Below are 12,118 nucleotides of genomic sequence, written 5' to 3'. Positions count from 1 at the left end.
ACTTAGCAAGACCTTGTCTCAAAATAAAAGATAAAGGGCTAGGGGTGTAGCTCAGTGGTAGGATGCCCATGGATTCAATCCCTAGCACCACAAAAAAAGGAAAGAAATAAAGATTTTAAAAGACTGATATTTTTTAAAATGTTTTATTAGTTATTGTTGGATCTTTATTTATATTTCTGTTTATATGTGGTGCTGAGCATCGAACCCAGTGCCTCACACATGATAGGCAAGTGCTCTTCCACTGAGCCACAACCCCAGCCCTAAAAGACTAATATTTTTAAAATGAAGTACTAGATACAAACTAAAACCATAAACTTTCTATGTAGAAGATCCATGTGGTTCTTATATACTCCAACTTTGCCATTACTATGTGTTCTGTCTTCAACTAATCACATTTTACCTGGGCTCCATTTGGTGTTGCAGGCAATGCTGTTGAGAGGGCAGAGCTTCCAACTGGAGATTTGGGAACTACTGAGGGTTGGTCTAGGGCAGAAGCAGATCCAGATGAAAGTGAAGCCTCTGAGGGAACGGGGTTCTCTTGTTTGTACGGTAGGATGTGATCTACCACCCATCCAGAATAAGGGGACAGCTTGGGAAGAGACACACATTCTTCTAAAGCATCCTAGAGAGAAGAAGTCCAAGTTAAACCCAACTTGCATGTCCACTGATCAAGCATAATCCACTACATGCCTTACTGAACACTAGGGACCAAATAAATAAATACCAAAGACTCAAAGTAACTACATTAACAATCAGGGATAAAAAATATAGTTCCTTGGTAATGACCCCAACATCTGTTCTTCTAAAGAAAATATGACTATAACAATTTTAACTGCATAAAAAGGCACACTGTGCGAATATTGCCATTAAACTAATCTAAACCAGGCATAGTGAATAATACACCTGTAATCCCAGAGGCTCAGGAGGCTGAGATAGGATTGCAAGTTCAAAACCAGCCTCGGCAAAAGTGAGGCATTAAGCAACTCGGCGAGACCCTGTCTCTACTAAAATACAAAACAGGGCTGGGGATGTGGCTCAGTGGTCGAGTGCCCCTAAGTTCAATCCCAGTATACCCCTCCCTAAAAAAACTAATCTAAAACACTGGAAAAGAATAGAACATGAGAGGAATTTTGAAGTAAATTGTCATAAACATTATGATTACAGTGGAGTATTAGTCACTTTAAAATACTGGTTGAGGGGCTGGGGTTATGGCTCAGCGGTAGATTGCTCGCCTCACACATGCAAGGCCCTTGGTTCCATCCTCAGCACCACATGAAAATAAATAAATAAATTTAATAAAGATATTGTGTCCAACTATAAAAAAATAAATATTTTTTAAAAAATACTGGTTGAGGGGATGGGGATGTGGCTCAAGCGGTAGCGCGCTCTCCTGGCATGCGTGCAGCCCGGGTTCGACCCTCAGTACCACATACAAACAAAGATGTTGTGTCCGCCAAAAACTAAAAAATAAATATTAAAAAATTCTCTCTCTCTCTCTCTCTCTCTCTCTCAAAAAAAAAAAAAAAAATACTGGTTGAGCCAGGTGTGGTGGCGCACATCTAACACCAGTGACTGTGGAGGAGGGGATGAGGCAGGAGGATCCCAAGTTCAAAGCCAGCTTCAGCAAGTTAGGAAGGCCCTTAGCAAGACTCTATCTCAAAATAAAACATAAAAAGGGCTGGGGATGGGCCAGGGTTGTGGCTCAGTGGCAGAACACTTGACTAAGCATGCTTGAGTACTGGGTTCGATCCCTGGCACCACATAAAAATAAATAAAATAAAGGTATTGTGTCCATCTACAACTAATAAAAAAGAAAGAAAGGGCTAGGGATCTGGTTCAGTGGTTAAGTGCCCCTGAGTTCAATTCCTGGTACTAAAGTAAAACAAAATACTGTTGAGCTGGGCATGGTGGCACATTTCTGTAAACTCAGGAGGCTGAGAAGGAGACTCTCAAGTTTGAGGCCAGACTCAGCAACTTTGCAAAACCCTATCTCAAAATCAAAAGGACTGGGAGTGGTATAGCCCCCCGGGGTTCAATCCCAAGTAAGGTAGTTGAGAAATACTAATCTAGATAATAGGTTCACATCTCATGTACAACAAACAGGTATTCAACCCATGATGGACAATCTGGGCAAAAAGCCAACATGCTGATACATAGTCTATAATAACAAGGTCAATATTAAAAACATATTGCTGAGATAATACCTTTTACTCATTCTTTATACTAAAATAAATTCCAGGAGCAAATATTTTTAAAAACCACCATAAAGAAAAATTTCAACAAATGAACTAGGATAATTGATATAGGACTACTATTCTCCAATACATAAAGAATTTGTATAGGCTGGGGATATAGCTCAGTTGGTAGAGTGCTTGCCTCACATGCAAAGGGCCCAGGGTTCGATCCTCAGCACCACACACACACACACACACACACACACGAAAAAGAATTTGTAAAACCTGGGGCTGGTGGGTGGGAAACCACCAAAACCTTAATAGAAAAATGTGAAAAAGATATAAACAGGCAATTCACAAAGATTTAAAATTGACTCAAGCCTGGCACATGCCTGTAATCCCAGCAGCTCAGAAGGTTGAGGCAGGAGGATCGCAAGTTCAAAGTCAGCATCAGCAAAGGTGGGACGCTAAGGAGTTCAACCCCTGATATCTCCCCAACCACTGACTCAAACATATAAAAAGATGTTCAAACTCACTCAAGAGAGAAACTCCATTGAAGTCTCATTCTTACCTATTATATTAGCAAAAAGTATTATAATACATTCTTTGACAGGCAAATTGGTACAATTGTGCATTGGTGTTTAGATGACAAATTATATACCTTATGGAGTGGACTTGGGCAATATATATACAAACTACATTTGGATTTACTTTTTACCCAACAGTCTCATTCCCAGAATTTTATCCTAAAGAATCACTTCCCACAAAATGAAAATACACATGGACAAGCCTATTAAAATACTGGAAATTACTGGAATCAACCTAAATATCCAGACTAGGAGAGAGGCTGAATTAACTATAGGACCTCTACACAACAAAATATGTAACTGGAAAAATATTGACATGGAGTGATTTTCAGAATATATTAATATACTAGGTGAAAAAAGACAAGAGTATTTTGTGTAAAAAAATAAATAAATTAGAAGGCTGGGGATAGAGTTCAGTTGGTAGAGTGCTTCCTTTGCATGCACATGGCCCTGGGTTCAATCCCCAGCACCACCAAAAAAAGAAAAAAAAAATTCAAGGCCAGCATTGGCAAGTTAGCAAGATTCTGCCTCAAAATAAATAGATAGATAGATAGATAGATAGATAGATAAAAGGGGTAGGAATGTAGCTCAGTGGTAGAATGCTTGCTTAGCATGTGTGAGATCCTGGGTTCCATCTATAGTACCACCATCAAAAAAAAAAAAAAAAAAAAAAAAAGTAAAGCTCTTTGGAGAAACTGCTGAGTCCAGGAACAGGGAAAATACAATTTATACCTGGGACACTTTATTGTGCCAAAAGAAATGAAAACATATCAAAGGAACCCAAGAGTTGACAAAGAGGCTCCTGGGTCTTATGTCTCAGTTCTAGAGCACTGGCCTAACCTGTAGAAGACATTGGGTTCAATCCCAAGGGATTTGGGGAGGGACGCTTCCATTGGCCAAATCTGAGACATTTAAAACAAAATAAGTGGGCTGGGGATGTGGCTCAAGCGGTAGCGCGCTCGCCTGGCATGCGTGAGGCCCGGGTTCGATCCTCAACACCACATACAAACAAAGATGTTGTGTCCGCTGATAACTAAAAAATAAATATTAAAATTCTCTCTCTCTCCCTCTCTCTCTCTCCCTCTCTCTTAAAAAAATAAGTAAATGAATAATGATAGTAATAGATACGACTCATTGAATAAAACAGGAACCCACGAGTCCATATTGAAATAAATAATCAGAGGAGAAAAGAAAGCTCTTCTTTACAATAATTTTTATTGTAATAATAAAATATAATATAATATTGTAATAATAATAATTTATTGTAACAATAATTTTTATTGTAAAGAAGAGCTTTCTTTTCTCCTCTGATTATTTATTTCAATATGGACTCGTGGGTTCCTGTTTTATTCAAACAGAGGGAGCAGGGAAGATACAAAAACACCATTTGGCAACATCAGAGAGGTGACTGATTCAGGCGGAAAACATGAATGAATTCTCAGGTTGAGGAGAAAAGGTTTAATGAGGAAAAGACATATTGGAAATCTCTGGAAAACCTCCCTGCAAAATAGTAATCAACTATGAAAGTGAAAAGGAATTAGGTGGAGAGACTCAGCAGATACCAACATGAACAGGTGGATCAAGGTGAGCATCATCAGTGTTAAGGTGGGTTGACATCTGTGGGTGTCTTCACCTGACTTATTGAGAATATAGCGTCATTTCTGTGGCATTCCCGTGAAGAATGCACAACCTGAGTCTGGTGGTTTGAAAACACCAGACTAGGAATCAACCTTACAATGTAAGGTCTACATTCTTTGAAACTGCCCGAGACATCTGTAGATAGGTTATCTGCAACCAGTGAATAGGAGTCGGCTTTAACTGTCTCCACCTCCCCCCACCTCTAGTACAGGACTTTGTGAATACTAGGTTCAGTGACCACGCCCCCCCACTAACTTAACAGATTCGCCCAATGACATCTAAACATTTGGTCGTTTCACTGGCAGCAACAGTGAGTCAGTGACCATGTGATTCACTCTCCGCTACTCCCAGAGATCCCAGCATGAGGGAAAATTAACAGAGCCGGAGAAGCCAGGGTTGCTTTGACAACAGGAGGAGGTACCTAACTCCGGCTGGGATGGCGATGAAGCCTCAGACGGAAGAGTACCTCTGAAGTAAGGCAGCCCCTCGAGAATCTAGAATAGGCGGGAGGGACACGCTCACACAGCAGTAAAGAAATGCACGCAGGATGCTAGAACGCACAGGTTTCCCCGCGCTGGGCGTCCCAGGGCGGGGAAAGAGCAGGGCCCCGTCGCCGGCGTCGACAGGGCCTACTCCTCTTCGCGGCCGCCGCTCACCTCGCCCCGCAGCAACCAGTCGCGATGGTAGCAGAGACGACCTTTGCTGGAATTGCGTAGTGCCTGCAGGGTCTCCCAGCAGCGACCCTCGGACGGCATGGCCAGTCCGGCGGCAGCTTCAGAGGCGCCTCTGGTGTCAAAACAAGCCCTCGAATCAGCCGCCGAGAAAGGGCGCCAGCTTCCGCTTCCGGGGCGCGCACGCAGCGCAGGGAGCGTAGCCCCGTTCCTAACGGTCCAAGCCACGCCTCCGGGCGTGAATGCAGGTTAGGCTGCAGAGGCTCCTTGTGCAGAGCCAAGTGAGACTTTGCAGAAAATCCTGCGCCCTTAGCAAGGATTTGGAGAAACTGGAACCTTCTCACACTGCTCGTGGGAATGTAAACTTGAGCCGTTCTTCAAATGGCTAAGTAGAGTTAACATTTCTCCCGCGTATAAAGCAGAGAAATGAACACACCCACACGAAAACTTTTTATATAAATGTCCATAGCAGCCGTAGTCATAATGCAAGCAACCCCAATATCCAATTAGTGACTGGATAAATGTTATATGTATATCCATACAATGAAATTATTCTAGGGCTGGGGATGTGGCTCAAGCGGTAGTGCGCTCACCTGGCGTGCGTGTGGCCCGGGTTCGATCCTCAGCACCACATACAAAGATGTTGTGTCCACCAAAAAATAAATAAATATTTAAAAAAAGAGAAATTATTCTAAAGAAAAAAAAGGTCTGATACTTACAACACAAACCTTTAAAGCATTTTGCCAAGAAGCCAGTCAGGAAAGGCCACGGATTCCATTTATGCGAAATGTCCATGATAGGCAAATCCATGGAAGAGACTTTATTAATAGTTGCCAGGGGCAGGAAAGGTGCAGGGAACAGGGTAGTGACTGCTAAGGGGCATGGGTTTCTTCTTGGGGTGGTGAAGATGGTTCAGAATTAGATAATGGTGATGGTTGCACACCTTGGTAAATATGCTAAAAACCACTAAAATTATGTTTTTGGAAACTAGATTGAGACCAGAGGCACGCTACCACGGGGCTACATCTCTATTCGTTTTTTTGAGACAGAAATTTCACCATTTAGTCTAGGTGGCTTCCAACTTGTGATCCTCCTGCCTCAGCCTCCTGAGTAATTGGAATTCAGACATACACAACCTCACTTGGTAAACCATTTTTATTTTCTGATTTTTTTTTCAAACTCCCTGGACTTTTTCTAATATTTTACAAAAAATAATTGTTGGGAGAGTCCTCCAGGAGTGGACCCTTCAAAAAAGACCCTTCCCTCACCAGTTAAACAGCTTGGCTTTGCACTCCTAAGAAACAGAAAGTCTGGTGGTCTATTTTCAGAACATAGTATTTAGGCTTAAGTGTAAAAGTAGGATATTAAGATTCAATCAGAGCTAGTTTGAGATTCCCAACCTGTATCCAGTCTAGCCATTTTAACTGTAGCCCTTCCCTTTGCCCTCCTCAGAGCCAACCACATAGATTGTAACCCTGAACTCCTATCAGAGCAAGCACAGTGCTGACATGGATAAAAGCAGACAGACTACCTGCCTACACACGCTTGCTTGCCAGACTGTTCACTGTTCTGTAGCACATCCTTCTGCAGGAGTTTGCCTTGCTGAGTAACTTGAGCACAGGCCTGATTTCTTGCAGCACCTGGACATTTTAAAAACTGTACTGAGGATGTTTTCAGTAGTTTGGCAAAATTGAGAAGTTATACAGATATTTGCAAACAGTCCTTTCTTGGAAAGGACTCATAATTTCAAATCCATTTACATAAGGGGTAAGAAAATAAGCTCAGTTTTGTGGCAATGGATGCTGTAGTTTTTTTTAAATGAACTTCCTTTGAACAACTGAAAGTTGGAAAGGACAAATGTCCACTCACCAATAAATGGTGATGAGTTTTCTGGTCTTTGAAATCCAGATGCTGTGGGTCTGGGTGTGGAGGGGATTGTCTTGTGGACAAAGAAACCTCTGGAGTTGTGGATGTGGGTTAGAATGGCTGAGATGACAAAACTCAAGACCAGAAGGCCATCACCAGCTAGAAGAAAGGCTAGGGTTTACTACAGTGTCAATTTGTTCTCTTTGAAGAATTTGTTCTTGCCAGGCATGGTGGTGTACATCTGGTATTCCAAGCAACTTTGGAGGCTGAGGTAGGAGGATTTCAAGTTCAAGCCAGCCTCAGCAACTTAGCAAGGCCCTAAGTCTCAAAATTTAAAAAAAAAAAAAAAAAAAAGGGAGGGGACAGGAGTTGTGGCTCAGTGGCAGAGTGTTCACCTAGCATATGCAAGGCACTGGGTTCATCCTCAGCAGCACACACCAAAAATAAAGATATTTTGTCCACCTACAACTAAGAAAGTATTTAAAAAATAAATTTAAAAAGGGCTGGGGAAGTGGCTCAGTGGTTAAGCACCCCTGAATTCAATCCTAGTATAAAAATTTGAAAAAAAAAAAAGTGTTCTTTATTTCTTAAAATTTGTTTTTTGTTTTTGTGGTGCTGAGGATCCAACCCAAGCCCTTACACATAGTAGGCAAGTACTCTACCACTGAGTTACACCCTGGCTATTCTTTTAAATGCAGGAAAATTTGAATAAAAATGGTTCATGATCTTATAATCCAGAAACCAATTCATATTTTATTCTTTTTAACCAAGTCATATTTTATAAGCACATCCCATCCCCTTCCTAAAGTGATCTGCCTAAAACATTGAGCAATGCTTTACAAAGTTCATTCCTCTGGACACCTCTCACGTTGTCAAGTGAAAGCACATGAAGGAGAAAGAACCAAGCTGGGCTGAAGTGAAAAGCCTGGTGCTTCATGCACAAAGTACTTTGAAATCATTTACTCACTCTCTCTCCTGTATTTTACTAGTTTTTCTTTTTTTTTTTTTAAAGGGGGTGGGAGTGGGTAGTACAGGAAATAATCCAAAGGAATTTAAATAATTATAAAAACTTTCTATAAAATGACACAAATATTTCAAGAATAAATGCATTCCAGAGATACAAAAAGAAAAAAAGCCCAATGTGATTGGGATTATGCTTGTAAAAGGACAGATGGAAATGAACCTCTATAAGGATCTACTGTGAAATACTTAGAGGCAAGTAGTTCAAGGAAATTCAAGCATGAGAGATTTCTCTGGCCTTGGGGAAACACTGCACCCTACCATACCCATAAGAAAAAAAGCAAGTGAAGATGCTTACAACCTAGGAGCAGCTCCTGCTAGTTCAGATCAGAGAAAACCCAGGACAGAGATTCCTAAAAAGACAAGGGCTGGACAGGGACTGGAGGAAAAAGTCCAATCCAAATATTCACTTAGGAAAGGAGAATCTTGGTAAAGTCAAAGTGAGTAAAAATCTGGTACCCCAGTGCAGTAGTAAATGTAAGGCCTGTCAAGGAGAAATTCCCATAAGGCAACTGAGGGAGGAGAAAACCAAGAGCTTCCCACTTCCTCCTGTGCTGTTTTAGGGGCTCTTCTGGAGTCAGTAGCTAAGGACAAGACCCTAAACACACTTCATCACTGCGAAAGAGGAAAACCAACAGGCTTTCCAGCTATGGCTTGGCAACACCTCAGTTGCCAGGGCACTAGGCAGAGCTCCAGGCCCTAGATAGCTGGCCTCAGGGAGGGGGAGATCGGGAGCGGATGGGAGAGCTTGTCAAATAGGAGGTATAGGGACTATCTCCAAACACGTTGGCATATGAGGACTTTAGGAACTGGACATAGTTCTGCATGCTGCGGTTAGTACTCTCGGACTGCTCCAGGCGGTCTTTAAGGTCCTGCAGGCGGCTCTGGTAGCGTCGATCAGCCTAAGAGAAGAAGCCAAGCATGGGCAGAGTGCGTGAGTCATCTGGAACAGGCAAATTGGACACACAGGGACTTTTTTAGAGGGTGCCAGGGACTGGAGGAGATGGAAGAGATTGCTAATGGGTAGGGGGTTTCTTTTTTTAAGAGACAAGACCTGAAACAACTGGACTCAAAAAGAGATCCTCCTGCCTTGGCCTCCTGAGTCCCTGAGACTATAAACATGTGCCACCACGTGACCATTACAAAAACAAAAAACAAAATTAAAAAAAACATTCTAAACTTAGCCAGGCATGGTGAGGCACACTATAATCCCAGAGACTCAGGAAGCTGAGGCAGAAGGATTGCAAGTTTGAGGCCAGCCTCAGCAACTTAGTGAGGCCCAAAGCAATTTGGCAAGACCCTGTCTCTAAATAAAAAATAATAAAAAGAACTGGGGGTGTGGTTCAGTGGTTAAGCACCCCTGGGTTCAATCCCAGGCAACCCCCCTGCAAAAAAACCCCAAACATTCTAAACTTAGATTGTGCTGGTTAATTATTCAAGTCTGTATTATTTTGAAACTTATTGAATTCTACAGTTTGAGTGAATTTTATGGGATACAAACACCTTGTAAAAACTGTTTTTAAGAAGGCCAAGGATACCCTTAAGAGATGGGGGGAAAAAAAAAACAGAAAACAATGAAACTGTATGAAGTTCATAAAAACAGTATGAAGTTCATAAAAACAGTTTCATCAGAACATCTTCCCCTGCAGGCCCCAGAAAGCTAGAATCTCAGTCTTTTGGCCCTCTCTTCTGGCCCATTCCCCCAGTCCAACTCACATCATCACGGGTCCGCCGCAGCTGGCTGAGTTCAGTTTTGGTCCTGCTCAGCTGGGTCTCAAGGTCCAAGATTTTGTTCTGGGCTGCTCGCTCCTTGGAGAGTGCCTGCTCCTTGGTTTGTTCCACCTGCACAGAAGACAGAGAGGTAGGGCTGGCTAACCTGACACAGGTAACACGGGCAAAGACAAGTGCAGTGGCCCTCCTGAATCTCTCACAACCTGGTTCCAGACAGCACTTGATGTGGGTATGGAAAGCCTTCTACTGGAGCCTCAGGGTAGGATAACCATGGGGTCTGCTCCTGCAACCCAGCTGTACTGCTCGCCCTTGCCCCATGAGTAGCAGAACTGCCTAAGTCCCAAGAGGGCAGAAAGTAAATAGCAATCATGTATAGAAAGTGCTGAACCCTCTACAATAAATACTCATCTAACAAATTAATGAGGCAGGAACTACTATATTTCTTCAGATGAGGGACTAGGCATAGAAAGGCTAGGTGATTTGCCCAGGATAACAGAATGTTGTGAATGGAATTGAGACTGACCTGCCTCCTGGCATCTTCAAGGGCGCTCTCCAGCTGCCTTGCCAGTGACCCACATTCCCGGGTTTTTTCCTCCAGCCGTAGCTGGGACTGGTGGATGGCTTCCTCCCGCTTGGCAATCACCTGGAGGAACTCGACATTCTGGGCATTGGTCGCCTCCAGTTTCCTATGTGAAAGGACTCAATCAGATCCTGTGCTAATCTACCTGTATGTTCCACCCAGCCAGGGGGGTGCCATTACCCCTGGACTGGGGGTCTCATCACGCCAAAAATCTCCAAGGAGCCATGGGAAGAAACCAAAAGAAATCTGCAGGTTAGCAGGGTGGCCACTGCGCTGTGTGACTGGAATAGCTGTTAGAGAACAGTATGAAGAGGGCATGCGCCATACTCGTGCACGTTGTCAAATGGAGTACAGCAACCTACAGCTCACCAAGGGCCTGCCATTATCATCTCCACTGCAGAGATGAAGGAACTGAGGCTCAGAGAGGGGAGATCACTGGCTGAAGGGCAGCTCAGCAGGCAGGACTGTCACCAAAATCTGTGCCTTTAACTTCTGCTATTCACTGCTGTCTCCCTCAGCAAAGGGACTTTGGTTGACCACTCAGCATCTCATGGCCATCCATGGGTTCACATTCTATCCCCACTGCCCTTCCAGGTGCCTTCCAATTTAAGGAGTGCTGCAAGTCCTGATGGAGTTGGCTGCATTTTCCAGGCCAACAGGGTGGAACAGAGGTGAAGTGTAGAAGGTCCTGCTCTCCATTTATAGATGCTAATGCAGCCCTGGAGGCAGCCAGTGACAGGTCTAAGTCACAGCTTTAGCAGGTACCAGTCACAGCCTCTCCTCAGCCCAGTTTCCTCATATTTAAAATTGGAATACCAGCTAACAAATATATTAACCTATAATGAACATCTTTCTATGCCAGGTAATGTGCTTAAGCTTTCTGTGAGAATCCTTTCAACAAAGACTCCAAATAACTCCATCAGCTAGATTACCATCCCTACCTTCATCTTTCCTCAATTCAAGGAAACTAAGGTACAAAGCAGTTAAATGATTTATTCAAGCTCACAATGCAATTACATAACAGAACTGGGACTCAAGGTCAGGGCTTGATTCTGAAAGGAGCATGCCTCACATCTGCCTCCAATAGTCCATAAATAACAGAGAAGAGTCATATCAGAGTGGTCATGAGGAAGAGGATCAGAAACACAGGGAAGAGAGAGAGAGGAAGTGCCCACCCTCCTGCTGCAGTGTCCTGGCTGCTCTTTTCTAATTAGCCCTGCCAATTTGCTTAGATGGAGCCTTCCTCTGTGTGTATAAATGTGTGTGTGTGTGTGTGTGTGTGTGTGTGTGTGTGTTGCTATGGATAGAACCCAAGGGCCTCATGCATGCCAGGCAAGAGCTCTATCACTGAGCCACATCCCTAGCCCTTGAGCTGCCTCTGGAATAGACAGTACCTTCAGGTAGGCTGACCTTGGTCACACCATCAGATAGCATCTCTCCAGGCTGAGACCCCCTTCCTCTCTCCCAACGAGGCTTACCACTGGAATAGAAGCAGCTTCTCCTCTGAGGTCTGCCTAGTACCTTCCAGGGCCTTGAGTCCCTCAAATACTTCCGCACACTAAGCACAAATCAGCTAAGTGGCCGAAAGTCTCAGGTCCTAGGAAGAGATGGGACCAAGTGCCTCTAACCTCTCCAGTTCATCCACCTTCAGACTCAGCTGTTTATTTTCCTTCTGGGAAGCCTGATGTTTCTCTCTCGCCATCTCCAGCTTGTCCCCCTGGTGTTCGATCTACAATGACAGGAACACAGACTGGTTTATGAAAGAATTTTCTCTTCTCCCGTGACCTGTCATCCACACCCAAGAAACTGTCATCCACACCCAGGCACACTGCCCTCAGCAGCTGTCCAAGT

The 12,118-nt window shown here is 43.5% G+C and overlaps 2 protein-coding genes across 9 annotated transcripts in view; both read right to left on the bottom strand.

Annotated features, from left to right (window-relative positions):
* LOC113181119 (GLE1 RNA export mediator) overlaps window positions 1-5,213 on the bottom strand; it is a 32,043-nt gene extending 26,830 nt beyond the window's left edge. The window contains exons 1-2 of the mRNA XM_026386501.2: window positions 5,056-5,213; window positions 401-622 (exon numbers count right to left, since the gene is read on the bottom strand). Coding sequence (XP_026242286.1) covers window positions 401-622; window positions 5,056-5,154 — 321 coding nt within the window. The 5' untranslated portion in view covers window positions 5,155-5,213. The remainder of the gene's footprint in view (window positions 1-400; window positions 623-5,055) is intronic.
* Window positions 5,214-7,669: 2,456 nt separating this feature from the next.
* The window catches only part of Odf2 (outer dense fiber of sperm tails 2), a 40,818-nt gene continuing 36,369 nt past the window's right edge, over window positions 7,670-12,118 (bottom strand). For all 8 annotated transcript variants that reach the window (XM_026386260.2, XM_026386261.2, XM_026386262.2 and 5 more), the window contains 4 exons: window positions 11,896-11,996; window positions 10,211-10,373; window positions 9,673-9,798; window positions 7,670-8,858 (listed from right to left, as the gene is read on the bottom strand). In XM_026386260.2, the coding sequence (XP_026242045.1) occupies window positions 8,670-8,858; window positions 9,673-9,798; window positions 10,211-10,373; window positions 11,896-11,996 (579 nt within the window). In that variant the 3' untranslated portion in view covers window positions 7,670-8,669. The remainder of the gene's footprint in view (window positions 8,859-9,672; window positions 9,799-10,210; window positions 10,374-11,895; window positions 11,997-12,118) is intronic.

This window comes from Urocitellus parryii, chromosome 4, assembly GCF_045843805.1.
Source record: "Urocitellus parryii isolate mUroPar1 chromosome 4, mUroPar1.hap1, whole genome shotgun sequence".
NCBI lineage: Eukaryota > Metazoa > Chordata > Mammalia > Rodentia > Sciuridae > Urocitellus > Urocitellus parryii.
Note: the sequence above shows the minus strand (reverse complement) of the source record. Positions and strands in the feature narration are given on the sequence as shown.